General features: G+C 43.5%; 2 protein-coding genes across 6 annotated transcripts in view; both read right to left on the bottom strand.

The window, feature by feature from the left end:
• Positions 1-8,978, bottom strand: part of LOC106591712 (CD151 antigen) — a 35,955-nt gene extending 26,977 nt beyond the window's left edge. The window contains exons 1-3 of one of the 3 annotated variants that reach the window (XM_045706352.2): positions 8,713-8,978; positions 5,115-5,199; positions 4,201-4,392 (exon numbers count right to left, since the gene is read on the bottom strand). In XM_045706352.2, the coding sequence (XP_045562308.1) occupies positions 4,201-4,392; positions 5,115-5,198 (276 nt within the window). In that variant the 5' untranslated portion in view covers position 5,199; positions 8,713-8,978. Of the gene's footprint in view, positions 1-4,200; positions 4,393-4,922; positions 4,948-5,114; positions 5,200-8,712 lie in introns of those variants that run through there. The other 2 variants (XM_045706351.2, XM_082968201.1) reach the window with 2 other exon arrangements.
• A 1,516-nt stretch (positions 8,979-10,494) lies between these two features.
• Positions 10,495-20,844, bottom strand: part of cracr2b (calcium release activated channel regulator 2B) — a 37,022-nt gene continuing 26,672 nt past the window's right edge. For all 3 annotated transcript variants that reach the window (XM_045706013.2, XM_045706011.2, XM_082968200.1), the window contains 3 exons: positions 16,471-16,578; positions 14,370-14,446; positions 10,495-12,159 (listed from right to left, as the gene is read on the bottom strand). In XM_045706013.2, coding sequence (XP_045561969.2) covers positions 12,063-12,159; positions 14,370-14,446; positions 16,471-16,578 — 282 coding nt within the window. In that variant the 3' untranslated portion in view covers positions 10,495-12,062. The remainder of the gene's footprint in view (positions 12,160-14,369; positions 14,447-16,470; positions 16,579-20,844) is intronic.

The following is a 20,844-nucleotide window of genomic DNA, read 5'->3' as shown; positions in this document are numbered from 1 at the left end:
GAAGAAATACTGTGGAGAGAGAACAGAGAGAGAGAGTAGCAGGAAGAAATACTGTGGAGAGAGAACAGAGAGAGAGTAGCAGGAAGAAATACTGTGGAGAGAGAACAGAGAGAGAGTAGCAGGAAGAAATACTGTGGAGAGAGAACAGAGAGAGAGAGAGTAGCAGGAAGAAATACTGTGGAGAGAGAACAGAGAGAGAGTAGCAGGAAGAAATACTGTGGAGAGAGAACAGAGAGAGAGAGTAGCAGGAAGAAATACTGTGGAGAGAGAACAGAGAGAGAGAGTAGCAGGAAGAAATACTGTGGAGAGAGAACAGAGAGAGAGAGTAGCAGGAAGAAATACTGTGGAGAGAGAACAGAGAGAGAGAGAGTAGCAGGAAGAAATACTGTGGAGAGAGAACAGAGAGAGAGAGTAGCAGGAAGAAATACTGTGGAGAGAGAACAGAGAGAGAGAGTAGCAGGAAGAAATACTGTGGAGAGAGAACAGAGTGAGAGAGTAGCAGGAAGAAATACTGTGGAGAGAGAACAGAGAGAGAGAGTAGCAGGAAGAAATACTGTGGAGAGAGAACAGAGAGAGAGAGTAGCAGGAAGAAATACTGTGGAGAGAGAACAGAGAGAGAGTAGCAGGAAGAAATACTGTGGAGAGAGAACAGAGTGAGAGAGTAGCAGGAAGAAATACTGTGATGGGTGTGGAGGACAAAAAGACATTCCCTCCTAATATAAAACAGACTGTAGTGAGCTGAGGTTGAAAACAACTTAACGTGCCAATATCTGTGTGTAGTAAGGTCATACGGTAAGTGAGTATGTGTGTGTGTATGTGTATGTGTATGTGTGTGTGTGTGTGTGTGTGTGTGTGTGTGTGTGTGTGTGTGTGTGTGTGTGTGTGTGTGTGTGTGTCTTTTTATTGCGGTTACAGTTCCTCCTCATCAGTGTTTCTTCACATAAGGTTTCAAGATTGTAATACTCTCTCTCTCTCTCTCTTCTAACCCTCTCCTCTCTCCCTCTCCTCTAACCCTCTCCCCCTCTCCTCTCTCTCCCTCTCCTCTAACCCTCTCCCCCTCTCCTCTCTCTCCCTCTCCTCTAACCCTCTCCCCCTCTCCTCTCTCTCCCTCTCCTCTAACCCTCTCCCTACCTCTCCCTCTCTCTCCTCTAACCCTCTCCCCACCTCTATCTTCTAACCCTCTCCTCTATCCCTCTCCCCACCTCTCTCTCTCTCTCTCTCTTCTAACCCTCTCCTCTCTCCCTCTCCTCTAACCCTCTCCCCACCTCTCTCTCTCTCTCCCTCTCCTCTAAACCTCTCCCCACCTCTCTCTCTCCCTCTCCTCTAACCCTCTCCCCACCTCTCTCTCTCTCTCCCTCTCCTCTAACCCTCTCCCTACCTCTCCCTCTCTCTCCTCTAACCCTCTCCCCACCTCTCTCTCTCTCTCCCTCTCCTCTAACCCTCTCCCTACCTCTCCCTCTCTCTCCTCTAACCCTCTCCCCACCTCTATCTTCTAACCCTCTCCTCTATCCCTCTCCCCACCTCTCTCTCTCCTCTCTCTCTCTCTCTTCTAACCCTCTCCTCTCTCCCTCTCCTCTAACCCTCTCCCCACCTCTCTCTCTCTCCCTCTCCTCTAAACCTCTCCCCACCTCTCTCTCTCTCCCTCTCCTCTAACCCTCTCCCCACCTCTCTCTCTCTCTCCCTCTCCTCTAACCCTCTCCCCACCTCTCTCTCTCTCTCCCTCTCCTCTAACCCTCTCCCCACCTCTCTCTCTCCCTCTCCTCTAACCCTCTCCCCACCTCTCTCTCTCTCTCTCTCTCTCTCCCTCTCCTCTAACCCTCTCCCCACCTCTCTCTCTCTCTCCCTCTCCTCTAACCCTCTCCCCACCTCTCTCCCTCTCTCTCCTCTAACCATTTCCCCACCTCTCTCTCTCTCAATTCAATTTGAGGGGCTTTATTGGCATGGGAAACATATATTTACATTGCCAAAGCAAGTGAAAAGGATAAACAAAAGTGAATTAAACAATAAAAAGTGAACAGTAAATATTACACTCACACAAGTTCCAAAAGAATAAAGACAATCCAAATGTCAAATGTCTATATACAGTGTTGTCATGATGTGCAAATAGTTAAAGTACAAAAGGGAAAATAAATTAACATAAATATGGGTTGTATTTACAGTGGTGTTTGTTCTTCACTGGTTGCCCTTTTCTTGTGGCAACAGGTCACAAATCTTGCTGTGATGGCACACTGTGGTATTTCACCCAATAGATATGGGAGTTTATCAAAATTGGGTTTGTTTTTTGAATTCTTCGTGGGTCTGTGTAATCTGAGGGAAATATGTGTTTCTAATATGGTCATACATTGGGCAGGAGGTTAGGAAGTGCAGCTCAGTTTCCACCTCATTTTGTGGGCAGTGTGCACATAGCCTGTCTTCTCTTGAGAACCATGTCTGCCTACGGCGGCCTCTCAATAGCAACGCTATGCTCACTGAGTCTGTACATAGTCAAAGCTTTCCTTAAGTTTGGGTCAGTCACAGTGGTCAGGTATTTTATACTCTGTTATTGTTGTTAATTCTTTCCAACGTGTCAAGTAATTATCTTTTTGTTTTCTCATGATTTGGTTGGGTCTAATTGTGTTGCTGTCTCTCTTTCTATCTTTCTCCCTCTCTCTCTCTCCCTTTTACCCCCTCCTCTCCCCTCTCAATTTCAATTCAATTTAAGGGGCTTTATTGACATGGGAAACATATGTTTACATTGCAAATCAAAGCAAAGCCCTCTCTCCTCTATAGCCCCTCCTCTCCCCCTACCCTCACTTCTCCTCACTCTCCCTGTCTCTTCAACCACCATACCGGTGATGCCCCTCATTCCTCTCTCGTGACTCATGCTCCATATCTAAACTCTTAAAGATACACACGGCATTATTCTGCTTGATATTTATGACACGTGCATTTCAGACAGTGTATTTTCGTCTGGCTCTGTTTATATCATAGAGCTAGATAGAGGAGTCTTGATGCATATAAACCGTTTTAGCACGGACATTGCCATTGAGGGCTTCCACCACCACTAAAGTAGTCAACTGGGTGGGGATTACTATGTTTTAGGAGAAATCAGCCAATTATCAGAGCATTGTCTTCTTTAAATTGGGTTGCCTATGGTTAGTAAATGGCTTTAAGCTATATCACTGACATCTAGTGGCCACAATACATGAATTACACAAATATTTGGTTCAGGGCTTCAGCACGGCATGTGGCGGTAAATCAAGAAATATTAGCTTAGCGCTTTTTTAAAACACAAACAAAGAAGAAAATTGAATACTTTAAAATGCCCATGTTGTCACAGACACCATAATGGCACAGATATAAAGATAAGTTGTCTATCTGACTTTATGGTTTATATGCACACTGTTGGATAGGACAGATAACATGTAAAGGCCTTCAGACCAACACAGATTAACAAATGCCACCTAGCTAGGCTGAACTTGTAAAATGTGTGTAAGCTATAAGCAAAAACTAGGCTAGGTTTTATGTGTGCATACACTACCATTCAAAAGTTTGGGGTCACATAGAAATGTCCTTGTTTTGAAAGAAAAGCAAAACATTTTGTCCATTAAAATAACATCAAATTGATCAGAAATACAGCGTAGACATTGTTAATGTTGTTAATGACTATTGTAGCTGGAAACAGCAGATTTTTTTATGGAATATCTACATAGGGGTCGCAGAGGCCCATTATCAGCAACCATCACTCCTGTGTTCCAATGGCAAGTTGTGTTAGCTAATCCCCAAACTTTTGAACGGTAGAGTATATACAGTGTAATCCGTATCATCGTGAATGTCTATTGCCCTTTTCTTCTGCCTCTGAAAAATGCATTTTTTTTGTGTTTATTAATTGACAGGAGTTAATATGCGAACGGATTAGAATATATTAAATCATTCTGATCTGAAAATAATACCTCAGGTGTTTCCGAGGGTGTAGAAGAAGCTGTGTGAATGTTATGTCCGGTATATGTACTGTTTATAAAGGCAGTAAAAGTATCAGTGTGGATGTGTACCATTACGTTTGATTGATATCGTGTGTTAGTTAGAGTGTCTGTAGTTTCGAGGCACTGTGTCACGACTGCTGATTTGATATAGGGCTTTGTAAATGGATTGAGTGATTGATTGATTGATTGATTGATTGATTGATTGGTTGATTGATTGATCGATTGATCGGAGGATCACCACTATTAGCAGACTCCTCATCTCCTTGAGGGTGGCACAGCAGCCTACGATCCCAGTGAAGACAACGATAGCCCCGGCAGCTATGAGGATGTAGGCAGAGGCAGAGTAGTAGGTGGAGTTGAGGAGGCTGATGTAGTCACTCTTCTCTACGAGGGTCCACACCCCCACCGCCATCACCATACCACCTGCCAGCTGAAAGAGGACACACACACACACACACACACACACACACACACACACACACACACACACACACACACACACACACCACCCCCCCCGCGGGAATTCAAAACCACTCAATTCAATTCCCTTTCAAAATAATTCCATTAAATTCAATTATTTCAATTCAGAACACAGACAATTTTCAATAGCAGATAACTAGTAGATTCCTAGCACCAATCAAATACAGGCCTGCAGTAGAAGCCTATCAGTCGCTGACGGGTTAGAGAGGACTTAACGGTTGATCTTGTTTCAGGTTCATTTAGTGTACAGACATGCAAAGGGTTAAGCCTACCTATAGAATCTACTGCTTTGTTATAACATATAGAACAAGTTAAGCAATATTTCTGCCCCCAAAAAAGGTGTTGTTCTGTCATGTAGACAGGCAGACAGACAGACTCACCCAGAAGAGGAGGTTAAAGGTCAATAGTAGACAGACAGACAGACAGACTCACCCAGAAGAGGAGGTTAAAGGTCAATAGTAGACAGGCAGGCAGACTCACCCAGAAGAGAAGGTTAAAGGTCAATAGTAGACAGACAGGCAGACTCACCCAGAAGAGAAGGTTAAAGGTCAATAGTAGACAGACAGGCAGACTCACCCAGAAGAGAAGGTTAAAGGTCAATAGTAGACAGGCAGACAGACTCACCCAGAAGAGAAGATTAAAGGTCAATAGTAGACAGACAGACAGACTCACCCAGAAGAGAAGGTTAAAGGTCAATAGTAGATATTTCAGACAAATCATCCCACATGTGTTTGTTTTCTCATCATATGTCTCCATCCTGAAAACAAGAGAACATACACGTGTTATTTTTAAGATTGGTCTATTTAATATCTATTTTTGTTAAGTTTGGTCTTTTTAGTAAATCGAATTTACAAAAATATTAAACGCAACATGCAACAATTTCAAAGATTATTCCTGAGTTTACAGTTCATATAATGAAATCAGTCAATTGAAATAAATAGTCAATTGAAATAAATAAATAATCTATGGATTTTAGATGACTGGGAATACAGATATGCATCTGTTGGTCAAAGATACCTTAAAGAAAAAAGGTAGGGGTGTGGATCAGAAAACCAGTCAGTATCTGGTGTGACCACCATTTGCCTCATGCAACGTGACACATCTCCTTCACAGGCTGTTGATTGTGGCCTGCGGAACGTTGTCCGACTCCTCTTCAATGGCTGTGTGAAATTTCTGGATATTGGTGGGAACTGGAACACGCTGTCGTACACGTCAATCCAGAGCATCCCAAACATGCTCAATGGGTATCATGTCTGGTGAGTATGCAGGCCATGGAAGAACTGGAACATTTTCAGCTTTCAGGAATTGTGTACAGATCCTTGTGACATGGGGCCGTGCATTATCATGCTGAAACATGAGGTGATGGCGGCGGATGAATGGCACGACAATGGGCCTCAGGATCTCATCACGGTATCTCTATGCATTGAATTGCCATCAATAAAATGCAATTGTGTTCGTTGTCTGTAGCTTATGCCTGCCCATACCATAACCCCACTGCCACCATGGGGCACTCTGTTCCCACGTTGACATCGCCCACTCGACGCCATACACATGGTCTGCGGTTGTGACGCCAATTGGATGTACCGCGAAATTCTCTAAAACAATGTTGGAGGCGGCTCATGGTAGATAAATGAACATTCAATTCTCAGCAACAGCTCTGGTGGACATTTCTGCAGTCAGCATGCCAACTGCATGCTCCCTCAAATCTGTAGACATCTTTGGCATTGTGTTGTGTGACAAAAATCCACACTTTTATTGCCCCCCAGCACAAGGTGCACCTATGTAATGATGATCACGCTGTTTTATCAGCTTCTTGATATGCCACACCCGTCAGGTGGATGGATTATCTTTGCAAAAGAGAAGTGCTCACCAACAGGGATGTAAACAAATTTGTGCACAAAATTTGAGAGATATAAGGGTTTTGTGCATATGGAACATTTCTGGGATCTTTTTATTTCAGCTCATGAAACATGGGACCAACACTTTACATGTTGAGTTTATATTGTTTTGTTCACTTCTGCAGCTAGTCTCCCTTGGAAGACAGGTTGCCTCCCACATAAAACCAAAAATATTGTCCTAGGTGTGGGATTACAGAGACTACAGCCACAGAACAGATTTACAGACTATGATCAACAGTGGCGACCCATCGTTCAGGGCAGGTGGGGGTTTTGAGTCTGACCTGTTCAGCAAAAAAAAAAAAAAGAACATGCTTTTTTGTATGTTATTTTGCCATAAATACGTGTCACATATCAGTTTGCAAACAATGTAAAAAAAATGTATAATTTAGTTAATAAAGCCTCTATACATGGTATCTGTTATGTTTTCTTGAGTAAGGCAGCTCCAAAATGCAGGTGTTTCAGTCTAGCTCAGTGCTTTCTGTGGTGGTGGTGGTGGGGCAGCCAGCGGAAAATACAGATCGCAGGGTTGGTCATGTTCTCTAGTTACGCTGTGATTGGCTCAGTCTTCTGTCACTCATGGGGGACACTACGTCACCGCAAATTCTATAAGGAGAGCATGGCAGTTCATGCCCCTTGGGTGCTGCCCGTGATTTACATTAGAAGTGCCCATCCAAGAAGGCTCAAGGTCTTTGGCCACAGATAAAATGACATCACATCATGTTTTATCTACCGTAGCTTTGATTGGGCTGATCATGTCAACATCATACTTTCAAAATCTTAGCTAGTAAGCTAGACAAGCAGTCATCATCATGAATCATGTCGTCAATCTACTGGCAAATCCTTTTCAATCCTTGTCATATAAAGAGATATTATAGATAAACGTATTGGTGCTCATCGGCCATTGGTCATAAACATTACTCATTAATCCAGAGAATGGCAGACTTTGATGACAAAGTTTGTTGACAAAATTTGCCCACAGGAAGGACCGCCACGCCACCTTCCTGTTCTAGTAAGCACAGCACAAGAAGGTGAGTGCAAAAATGTATTGAATGCCGCTGCATAAATTATGTAATATGCCAGGGAGATATGTATACTGTAGCTAATAAAGTAATACTAAGTGTATGTTGTGTAGTAAGATGTTAGTAGCCCATGTGCCGCACCCTAATAATTTGGTCCCTTTCTCCCTCATAACTTACTGTTCTGACTTGGTGGAGCACATGTAGCCTACAGCCTGTTTTAGAGAAATGTCAGTAACAACTAGTATCCAAAAAACAAGCGTACAAACTGCACACAAGAAAATACAGCTGATTGATCTGTCTATGACTAGTGTGAGGTTTTGTACGCTAATTTGTTATTACGGCTCTTGAGGCTCTTTCTTCGGCAATGGTTCACTAAGTCATATAGGTTGTGCCAGCTTAGATTTAGCAATAACGGGGCATTGAGACATCACGCAGCATCAACAAGTTGTCAGTCAATGTGTTTACGCCTGTTCAAATGATCAAAATAGTGTAGTCATAATATCAGAGGAGACACAAAAACAAATCCAACATGTACCGACCTATAATCTTCTCAACGGGGTTCGTAGTTTAACTTTTAACTTAAAGTGTAAACATCAGTCTAAACAATATCCCTTCACACTTCACTAAGTCATATCATGTAACTGTAAACCACCCTCGTGTCATGGGAAAATGTCCCGTGCCTCTTTGTCATCTCCCTATGAATAGAAGCAGGCACACTATTTGATCTCTGAACTTTATAATAACTGTACTATACTGTATCTGAACTGTACCCATAATAACTGTACTATACTGTATCTGAACTGTACCCATAATAACTGTACTATACTGTATCTGAACTGTACCCATAATAACTGTACTATACTGTATCTGAACTGTACCCATAATAACTGTACTATACTGTATTTTAACTGTACCCATAGTAACTGTACTATACTGTATCTGAACTGTACCCATAATAACTGTACTATACTGTATTTTAACTGTACCCATAATAACTGTACTATACTGTATCTGAACTGTACCCATAATAACTGTACTATACTGTATCTGAACTCTGTTAATCTCTCAGCATATTGATATTTATATAGATATGTATGTTGATACTGTAAATGTGTATATCCTCTGTATATTTCTATGTCCGCTGTTCATTCTCCTACAGTTCTATGTTCATTCTCCTACAACTCTATGTTCATTTGATCTATTTTGTATATAATTTATGTAAACTCTGTGTAAATTCCTGTCCGTCTCTAAATGTTGTCCATCTCTAGCAGCAACATATCACGTCACATTCTGACTATGTCCATGTCCTTGGGTGAATAAAGGTGGTTGGGAAGTAAAAGTGAAGACTCTTACCTGAACTCAAACTGCAAATCCTCCTCACCCCTCTGGAGGTGAACAGTCGTACCAGAGACTGTGAAATGTTCCGCTCTCTACTCCACTGTCACGGCTGTGGTACTGTCTGTCTGTCTGTCTGTCTGTCTGTCTGTCTGTCTGTCTGTCTGTCTGTCTGTCTGTCTGTCTGTCTGTCTGTCTGTCTGTCTGTCTGTCTGTCTGTCTGTCTGTCTGTCTGTCTGTCTGTTTGATCCCTGTGAAGGTTATGAGCAACTGGCTGAGCTCTCAGCGGACACTCTGATATAAGCTCCTGCTCTGCCGTGCCCCTTTTAGCTGAGAGGTAAGACAAGCCAACGGCTGAGAGGTAAGACAAGCAGACAGCCGAGAGGTAAGACAAGCAGACAGCCGAGAGGTAAGACAAGCAGACAGCTGAGAGGGAAGACAAGCAGACAGCCGAGAGGTAAGACAAGCAGACAGCTTAGAGGTAAGACAAGCAGACAGCTGAGAGGTAAGACAAGCAGACAGCCGAGAGGTAAGACAAGCAGACAGCTGAGAGGTAAGACAAGCAGACAGCTGAGAGGTAAGACAAGCAGACAGCTGAGAGGTAAGACAAGCAGACAGCCGAGAGGTAAGACAAGCAGACAGCTGAGAGGTAAGACAAGCAGACAGCTGAGAGGGAAGACAAGCAGACAGCCGAGAGGGAAGACAAGCAGACAGCCGAGAGGTAAGACAAGCAGACACCTTAGAGGTAAGACAAGCAGACAGCTGAGAGGTAAGACAAGCAGACAGCTTAGAGGGAAGACAAGCAGACAGCTGAGAGGTAAGACAAGCCAACGGCAGAGAGGTGAGGAGGAACAGACAGATCACAGGCTAAGAAAAGAGCAGGCTGTTACCACCACCACCAGGCTGTTACCACCACCACCACCAGGCTGTTACCACCACCACCAGGCTGTTACCACCAGCACCAGGCTGTTACCACCACCACCAGGCTGTTACCACCACCAGCAGGCTATTACCACCACCAGCAGGCTATTACCACCACCAGCAGGCTGTTACCACCACCACCAGACTGTTACCACCACCACCAGGCTGTTACCACCACCACCAGGCTGTTACCACCACCACCAGGCTGTTACCACCACCACCAGGCTGTTACCACCACCACCAGGCTGTTACCACCAGCACCAGGCTGTTACCACCAGCACCAGGCTGTTACCACCACCACCAGGCTGTTACCACCACCACCAGGCTGTTACCACCACCACCAGGCTGTTACCACCAGCACCAGGCTGTTACCACCAGCACCAGGCTGTTACCACCAGCACCAGGCTGTTACCACCACCACCAGGCTGTTACCACCACCACCAGGCTGTTACCACCACCAGGCTGTTACCACCACCACCAGGCTGTTACCACCACCACCAGGCTGTTACCACCACCAGCAGGCTGTTACCACCACCAGGCTGTTACTAGCAGGCTGTTACCACCACCAGGCTGTTACTAGCAGGCTGTTACCACCACCAGGCTGTTACTAGCAGGCTGTTACCACCACCAGGCTGTTACTAGCAGGCTGTTACCACCACCAGGCTGTTACTAGCAGGCTGTTACCACCAGCAGGCTGTTACTAGCAGGCTGTTACCACCACCAGGCTGTTACTAGCAGGCTGTTACCACCAGCAGGCTGTTACTAGCAGGCTAGTGTACTTGACTTTTTGGTCAATAGTTGCCAAGCACTAAAATAATAAAGTACACAGAGGCTGAAGGGAAGAGATTTGATGCAGAAGTACAGAGGACGTACAGTCACTTACCAATAACTGTCTTTATTAGTATCACACAACAACAATATTTACATAGACAATGTTGTAGCAGTGTATAGAATACATTACAGTAAACATATTTACATAGACAACATTGTAGAATATATAATATATTTACAGTAAACATATTTACATAGACAGTTGTAGCAGTCTATAGAATACATTTACAGTAAACATATTTACATAGACAACATTGTAGAATATATAATATATTTACAGTAAACATATTTACATAGACAATGTTGTAGCAGTCTATATAATATATTTACAGTAAACTTCATCAGAACTGTTGATGTATTTACTGTATATGTCTAACAGTGTTTTATAGGCCCACATACACCTGTAAAATACACAGTGAAGAAGGGTATTTTAAAGTGCTTAGGTTAATGGTATTGTACCCTAATCTCACTGTTCGCTCTCGCATACACATGTTGCTAGATCAGCTTTGGACCATGGATGAGTCCCTACCATTTCCTGTCCATAGAAGTAGATAGAGGACTCTGGATGGATTAGAACCCATTTTAGCATGGGCATTGTCATTGAGGGCTTTCGCCATTTTAAAGTAGTCACTTGGGTGGGGATTTCTATGGGTTGGGAGTGATCAGTCAATGATCAGAGCATTGCCTTCTTCTTCAAAGTGGGTTACCTATAATTTTTAAATAGCTTTACGTTATATTACTGCCATCTATTGGCCACAATAAATGAATGCATTTTCCCCCAATAAAATAAATGGTTCAAAACTTCAGCACTGCAGGCAGCGCTAAATCACCAATATTACACTGGACAAAAATATAAAAACGCAACATGCAACAATTTCAACAATTTTACTGAATCATCGTCTGATTCATGTTCATCAGCTGTCCGGGTGGCTGGTCTCAGACGATCCCACACGTGAAAAAGACAGATGTGGAGGTCCTGGGCTGGCGTGGTTACAAGTAGTTTGTGATTGTGAGGCCAGATGGACGTACTGCCAAATTTTCTAAAATGACATTGGAGTCGGTTTATGGTGATAAATGAACATTTAATTCTCCGGCAACAGCTCTGGTGGACATTTCTGCAGTCAGCATGCTAATTGCATGCTCCCTCACAACTTGAGACATCTGTGGCATTGTGTTGTGTGACAAAACTGCACATTTTGGAGAGGCCTTTTATTGTCCCCAGCACAAGGTGCACCTGTGTAATGATCATGCATTTTAATCAGCTTCTTGTTATATCACACCTGTTAGGTGGATGGATTATCTTGGCTAAAGGAGAAATGCTCGCTAACAGGGATGTAAACAAATTTGGGCACAACATTTCAGAGAAATAAGCTTTTTGTGCATATGGAACATTTCTGGGATCTTTTTCAGCTCATGAAACATGGGACCAACACTTTACATGTTGTGTTTATATTTTTGTTCAGTATAGCTTAATGCTTTTTGTAAACACAAAATAAGAAGAAAATTGACCACTTTAAAAATGGAGAAAGTCCTCAATGGCACTGCCCATGATGTCACAACAGCCATTATGACACAGATACAAAGATAAACCCTCTTTCTAGCTCTATGTTCCTGTCCTACTTGCAGCAGCTCTTCCTGTTGTCTTTGTTGGAGTGGTCAGCTGACAGATGGAGAGTCTCCTCACATTGCTGATCCTGCTGGGCCGATAACAACCTATGGAGAGAAGAAAATATAATAGAGATGTTTCGGTAAAGATAATATTTTCGCTAAAAGGATCACAGACTGACGCTTTTAAAGTGATACTGGGTTGAGAGAGACTATAATCAGAAAGGTCAATGTATACCTGTGGAGTAAACACTGTCTTGCAGCGGAGCGGACAAGATGACTTTTGCTGTCACCACCATAGAGATAGATAGAGGACTTATCTTTGTGTCTGCGCCATTATGGCTTCTGTGCCAGCATGAGCAGCGCCATTGAGGCTAGCTCCATTTTAAAGCAGTGCATTTTCTAATTATTTTGTGTTTGAAAAAAAAGCAAAAAGCTAACATTGGTGATTTATCGCCGCCTGCAGTGCTGGAGTCCTAAACCAAACGTTGTGTGTAATTCATTTATTGTGGCAAGATGGCTGTGATATAGCTTAAAGCCATTTATCAAGAAAGTATAAAACAGGTGTTATGAATCTGGGTGTCAAGTAAAGTGACTTTAGTATAATGTCGGTCTATGAGGGGGTGCAGTGAGCTGTAATGATGTCCTACATACCACACCAGCTGTAATGATGTCCTACAGTACATACCACTCCAACTGTAATGATGTCCTACATACCACACCAGCTGTAATGATGTCCTACATACCACGCCAGCTGTAATGATGTCCTACAGTACATACCACGCCAGCTGTAATGATGTCCTACAGTACATACCACACCAGCTGTAATGATGTCCTACATACCACGCCAGCTGTAATGATGTCCTACAGTACATACCACGCCAGCTGTAATGATGTCCTACATACCACTCCAGCTGTAATGATGTCCTACATACCACACCAGCTGTAATGATGTCCTACAGTACATACCACTCCAGCTGTAATGATGTCCTACAGTACATACCACTCCAGCTGTAATGATGTCCTACATACCACTCCAGCTGTAATGATGTCCTACATACCACTCCAGCTGTAATGATGTCCTACAGTACATACCACGCCAGCTGTAATGAAGTCCTACATTACATACCACGCCAGCTGTAATGAAGTCCTACATACCACACCAGCTGTAATGATGTCCTACAGTACATACCACGCCAGCTGTAATGATGTCCTACAGTACCCACGCCAGCTGTAATGATGTCCTACATACCACTCCAGCTGTAATGATGTCCTACATACCACGCCAGCTGTAATGATGTCCTACAGTACCCACGCCAGCTGTAATGATGTCCTACATACCACGCCAGCTGTAATGATGTCCTACAGTACATACCACTCCAGCTGTAATGATGTCCTACAGTACATACCACGCCAGCTGTAATGATGTCCTACAGTACATACCACTCCAGCTGTAATGATGTCCTACATACCACACCAGCTGTAATGATGTCCTACAGTACATACCACTCCAGCTGTAATGATGTCCTACATACCACACCAGCTGTAATGATGTCCTACAGTACATACCACGCCAGCTGTAATGATGTCCTACATACCACGCCAGCTGTAATGATGTCCTACATACCACTCCAGCTGTAATGATGTCCTACATACCACGCCAGCTGTAATGATGTCCTACATACCACGCCAGCTGTAATGATGTCCTACATACCACACCAGCTGTAATGATGTCCTACAGTACATACCACACCAGCTGCAATGATGTCCTACAGTACATACCACTCCAGCTGTAATGATGTCCTACAGTACATACCACTCCAACTGTAATGATGTCCTACATACCACACCAGCTGTAATGATGTCCTACAGTACATACCACGCCAGCTGTAATGATGTCCTACAGTACATACCACGCCAGCTGTAATGATGTCCTACAGTACATACCACTCCAGCTGTAATGATGTCCTACAGTACATACCACGCCAGCTGTAATGATGTCCCTACATACCACGCCAGCTGTAATGATGTCCTACAGTACATACCACGCCAGCTGTAATGATGTCCTACATACCACTCCAGCTGTAATGATGTCCTACATACCACGCCAGCTGTAATGATGTCCTACATACCACTCCAGCTGTAATGATGTCCTACATACCACGCCAGCTGTAATGATGTCCTACAGTACATACCACTCCAGCTGTAATGATGTCCTACATACCACGCCAGCTGTAATGATGTCCTACAGTACCCACGCCAGCTGTAATGATGTCCTACAGTACATACCACGCCAGCTGTAATGATGTCCTACATACCACGCCAGCTGTGTCATCAGTTCCTCTATGTTGTATCCACTCCTTGCACTACACTCATAGAACACTGCATTGTCCTGCTGTAGAGAAAACACAACAGGACACAACATCACCACACAATAGGACACACACTGTTAGACATTTCAACAGACATGTTTAGACTGAACTATCTGACATTACTAAACATAGAAGTAAATAGTAGTTACACAGTACACTAAACTAAACATAGAGTACACAGTACACTAAACTAAACATAAAGTACACCGTACACTAAACAAAGTACACCGTAGACTAAACTAAACATAGAGTACATAGGAGTACACAGTAGTTATAGTAGTACACAGTAAACTAAACTAAATACAGAAGTACACAGTAGTTATAGTAGTACACAGTAAACTAAACTAAATATAGAAGTACACAGTAGTTATAGTAGCACACATAGTAAACTAAACTGAATATAGATGTGCAATAGTAGTTACATTGTAGTAAACATAGTAAACTAGTAGTAAACCAATCTAAATATAAACTCAGCAAAAAAAGAAAAGTCCTGTCACTGTCAACTGCATTTATTTTCAGCAAACTTAACATGTGTAAATATTTATATGAACATAACAAGATTCAACAACTGAGACATAAACTGAACAAGTTCCACAGACATGTGACTAACAGAAATTGAATAATGTGTCCCTGAACAAAGGGGGGGTCAAAATCAAAAGTAACAGTCAGTATCTGGTGTGGCCACCAGCTGCATTAATTAAGTACTGCAGTGCATCTCCTCCTCATGGACTGCACCAGATTTGACAGTACTTGCTGTGAGATGTTACCCCACTCTTCCACCAAGGCACCTGCAAGTTCCCGGACATTTCTGGGGGGAATGGCACTAGCCCTCACCCTCCGATCCAACAGGTCCCAGACGTGCTCAATGGGATTGAGATCCGGGCTCTTCGCTGGCCATGGCAGAACATTGACATTCCTGTCTTGCAGGAAATCATGCACAGAATGAGCAGTATGGCTGGTGGCATTGTCATGGTGGAGGGTCATGTCAGGATGAGCCTGCAGGAAGGGTACCACAGGAGGGAGCAGGATGTCTTCCTTTTGTAACGCACAGCGTTGAGATTGCCAGCAATGACAACAAGCTCAGTCCGATGATGCTGTGACACACCGCCCCAGACCATGACGGACCCTCCACCTCCAAATCGATCCCGCTCCAGAGTACAGGCCTCGGTGTAACGCTCATTCCTTCAACGATAAACGCAAATCCGACCATCACCCCTGGTGAGACGAAACCGCGACTCGTCAGTGAAGAGCACTTTTTGCCAGTCCTGTCTGGTCCAGTGACGGTGGGTTTGTGCCCCTAAGCAACGTTGTTGGCGTTGACGTCTGGTGAGGACCTGCCTTACAACAGGCCTACAAGCCCTCAGTCCAGCCTCTCTCAGCCTATTGCGGACAGTCTGAGCACTGATGGAGGGCTTGTGCGTTCCTGGTGTAACTCGGGCAGTTGTTGTTGCCATCCTGTACCTGTCCCGCAGGTATGATGTTCGGATGTACCGATCCTGTGCAGGTGTTGTTACACGTGGTATGCCACTGCGAGGACGATCAGCTGTCCGTCCTGTCTCCCTGTAGTGCTGTCTTAGGCGTCTCACAGTACAGACATTGCAATTTATTGTCCTGGCCACATCTGCAGTCCTCATGCCTCCTTGCAGCATGCCTAAGGCAGGTTCAGGCAGATTAGCAGGGACCCTGGGCATCTTTCTTTTGGTGTTTTTCAGAGTCCGTAGAAAGGCCTCTTTAGTGTCCTAAGTTTTCATAACTGTGACCTTAATTGCCTACCATCTGTAAGCTGTTAGTGTCTTAACAACCGTTCCACAGGTGCATGTTCATTAATTGTTTATGGTTCATTGAACCAGCAATTGGAAACAGTGTTTAAACCCTTTACAATGAAGATCTGTGAAGTTATTTTGATTTTTACAAATTATCTTTGAAAGACAGGGTCCTGAAAAAAGGACATTTCTTTTTTTGCTGAGTTTAGATGTACCAAGTAGTAAAAACAACCTCAGCCATTAGAAGTCCTTAAGACTCAACAGTCATCAGAATATAATCTTACCTCAGCCAATCGCTGTCCCTCTCTGGTGGTAACCTCCCTCTTCTGAGCTTCTGATAAGTCCGTTTTGTTTCCCAGCAACATCAGGACCGCCCCCTCAGACATCCTTTCCTAGTACAGAAGAGGAGCAGGTTACTATCAGACATATTATATAATTAACAGGTTACTATCATAGACATATTATATAATTAACAGGTTACTATCAGACATATTATATAATCAACAGGTTACTATCAGACATATTATATAATTAACAGGTTACTATCATATACATATTATATAATTAACAGGTTACTATCAGACATATTATGTAATTAACAGGTTACTATCATTGTCACGGTTGTCGCTGGTAAAGGAGGACCAATATGCAGCAGGACTGTGTATGCTCATCTTGACGTTTATTTAAACTATAATCAAGTGAACACCAGAACAACAAACAAACAAACAAAACAAACTTATGATCAACGAACAGTCTTGAAAGGCTCACTTACGCTAAACAAGAAACAATCTCCCACCAAACCTACACCAAACAATTACCCATATATAGGACTCTCAATCAGAGGCAACGAGGAAGCACCTGCCTCCAATTGAGAGTCCCAAACCCCAATCAACCTAACATAGAAATACATTAACCAGACTACACATAGAACACATAAACCATAAACCAAAAACCCGGAAATAATAAATCAAACGCCCTTCTACCAAAACACCACCCCGAACCACATAAAACAAATACCCTCTGCCACGTCCTGACCAAACTACAATAACAATTAACCTTTATACTGGCCAGGACGTGACAGTACCCCCCCCTAAAGGTGCAGACCCCGGAAGCACCTCAAGAATAACAAAAACCCCAAACAACAACAACAACAAAAATCCCCCTAAACTAAAGGGAGGGAAGGGAGGGTGGCTGCCGTCATCGACGGCACTTGTGCTACACCGCCCCTCCCCAACCCACCTATGCAGATGGTGGTTCAGGCTCCGGCCTATTGTCCTCCAGAGTGCCGACCGACCCGATCAGCCTCGGACCGTAGGCAGACTCCCCCTGCTCTGGATCATGGGCAGACCTCCTCCTCTCCACCCTGTATGCAGACTCATCAATTAAACCGTTAATTACTTTAAGTTCTGAAATGTCAGGCTTACTCAGTTTAGGGTTGCTGCTAGACTCCCTTGATTTTTGGTCATCAGCAGACTCTGGGCAGATGGGCCGCTCTGGCTGATCCTGGCCGACGGGCCGCTCTGGCTGATCCTGGCCGACGGGCCGCTCTGGCATCTCCGGGCAGTCGGGCCGCTCTGGCGTCTCCGGGCAGTCGGGCCGCTCTGACGTCTCCGGGCAGTCGGGCCGCTCTGGCGACTCCTGACTGACGGGCCGCTCTGGCGACTCCTGACTGACGGGCAGCTCTGGCGACTCCTGACTGACGGGCAGCTCTGGCGACTCCTGACTGACGGGCAGCTCTGGCGACTCCTGACTGACGGGCAGCTCTGGCGACTCCTGACTGACGGGCAGCTCTGGCGACTCCTGACTGACGGGCAGCTCTGGCGACTCCTGACTGACGGGCAGCTCTGGCGACTCCTGACTGACGGGCAGCTCTGGCGACTCCTGACTGACGGGCAGCTCTGGCGACTCCTGACTGACGGGCAGCTCTGGCGACTCCTGACTGACGGGCAGCTCTGGTGACTTCTGACTGAGCCGACGCACTGGATGCCTGGTGCGTGGTGCTGGTACTGGGGTTATCAGCCTGGGAACACGCACCTCCAGGCTAGTGCGGGGAGCGGGAACAGGACGAGTCGGACTGGGCTGATGCACTTGAAACCTGATGCGTGGTGCTGGTACTCCACGTGCCAGACTGGGAACACGCACCTCCAGGCTAGTGCGGGGAGCGGGAACAGGACGAGTCGGACTGGGCTAACGCAGTTGAAACCTGGTGCGTGGTGCTGGTACTCGACGTGCCAGTCTGGGAACACGCACTTCCAGGCTAATGCGGGGAGCGGGAACAGGACGAGTCGGACTGGGGTGACGCACTTGAAACCTGGTGCGTGGTGCTGGTACTGGACGTGCCAGACTGGGAACACGCACCTCTAGGCTAGTGCGTGGAGCGGGAACAGGATATATAGGACCTTGGAGGCTTACAGGCGGTCTCGAGCTTAAACCTGGCATCGCCCTTTCTGGCTGAATGCCCACTACCCCTTGGTAAATGCGGGGCGCTGGTATAGCGCGTACTGGCCTAAAAACACTTGGCCTCGCCATAATACTCATTACCCCGAAGCACGAGACCTGTCCATTAACTGGCTTCTGAGAAACAGTCCGGGGATTTGGCCTGGGGCTCCAAACTTGCCCCGCCAAACTACCCATATGCCCCCCCCAAAAAAATATTGGGGCTGCCTCTCGGGTTTAATCGGCAGTCGTGTTCCTCGGTAGCATTCCCGGTCTTTGCTCCATTTCTTCCATGGGCCCTCTCCGGCCATAACTTGCTCCCATGTCCATTTCTCCCGTTTGTCCAATTCAAATTCCCTCTGCTCCTTCCTCTGCTGCTTGGTCCTTTTGTGGTGGGAGATTCTGTCACGGTTGTCGCTGGTAAAGGAGGACCAATATGCAGCAGGACTGTGTATGCTCATCTTGACGTTTATTTAAACTATAATCAAGTGAACACCAGAACAACAAACAAACAAACAAAACAAACTTACGATCAACGAACAGTCTTGAAAGGCTCACTTACGCTAAACAAGAAACAATCTCCCACCAAACCTACACCAAACAATTACCCATATATAGGACTCTCAATCAGTGGCAACGAGGAAGCACCTGCCTCCAATTGAGAGTCCCAAACCCCAATCAACCTAACATAGAAATACATTAACCAGACTACACATAGAACACATAAACATAGACCATAAACCAAAAACCCGGAAATAATAAATCAAACGCCCTTCTACCAAAACACCACCCCGAACCACATAAAACAAATACCCTCTGCCATGTCCTGACCAAACTACAATAACAATTAACCTTTATACTGGCCAGGACGTGACAATCATAGACATATTATATAATTAATAGGTTACTATCAGACATATTATATAATTAACAGGTTACTATCAGACATATTATATAATTAACAGGTTACTATCATAGACATATTATATAATTAACAGGTTACTATCATATACATATTATATAATTAACAGGTTACTATCATAGACATATTATATAATTACCAGGTTACTATCAGACATATTATATAATTACCAGGTTACTATCAGACATATTATATAATTAACAGGTTACTATCATAGACATATTATGTAATTAACAGGTTACTATCATATACATATTATATAATTAACAGGTTACTATCAGACATATTATATAATTAACAGGTTACTATCATAGACATATTATGTAATTAACAGGTTACTATCATACATATTATATAATTAACAGGTTACTATCAGACATATTATATAATTAACAGGTTACTATCATAGACATATTATGTAATTAACAGGTTACTATCAGACATATTATATAATTAACAGGTTACTATCATAGACATATTATGTAATTAACAGGTTACTATCATATACATATTATATAATTAACAGGTTACTATCAGACATATTATATAATTAACAGGTTACTATCAGACATATTATATAATTAACAGGTTACTATCAGACATATTATATAATTAACAGGTTACTATCATATACATATTATATAATTAACAGGTTACTATCAGACATATTATATAATTAACAGGTTACTATCAGACATATTATATAATTAACAGGTTACTATCAGACATATTATATAATTAACAGGTTACTATCATATACATATTATATAATTAACAGGTTACTATCATATACATATTATATAATTAACAGGTTACTATCAGACATATTATATAATTAACAGGTTACTATCATATACATATTATATAATTAACAGGTTACTATCAGACATATTATATAATTAACAGGTTACTATCAGACATATTATATAATTAACAGGTTACTATCATATACATATTATATAATTAACAGGTTACGATCAGACATATTATGTAATTGCTTACTCTACTCTGACTTCATTAAATATCAAACTGAAAAACAACTTAAATATCTTACACTATAGTAAAGCATTCATTCACCTGCATAAATGCCATAAGTGCCAAAAGGACATGTCATACAGTTTGTAGATATTACCCAACAACCTGTCACATGATGGGGTTGTATGCAAATTCATATTACCCAACAACCTGTCACATGATGGGGTTGTATGCAAATTCATATTACCCAACAACCTGTCACATGATGGGGTTGTATGCAAATTCATATTACCCAACAACCTGTCACATGATGGGGTTGTATGCA

This window comes from Salmo salar, chromosome 23 (genome assembly GCF_965601325.2).
Source record: "Salmo salar chromosome 23, fSalSal1, whole genome shotgun sequence".
Taxonomy (NCBI): domain Eukaryota; kingdom Metazoa; phylum Chordata; class Actinopteri; order Salmoniformes; family Salmonidae; genus Salmo; species Salmo salar.
The sequence above is the reverse complement of the archived record's forward strand: the minus strand, read 5'-3'. Positions and strand labels throughout refer to the sequence as shown.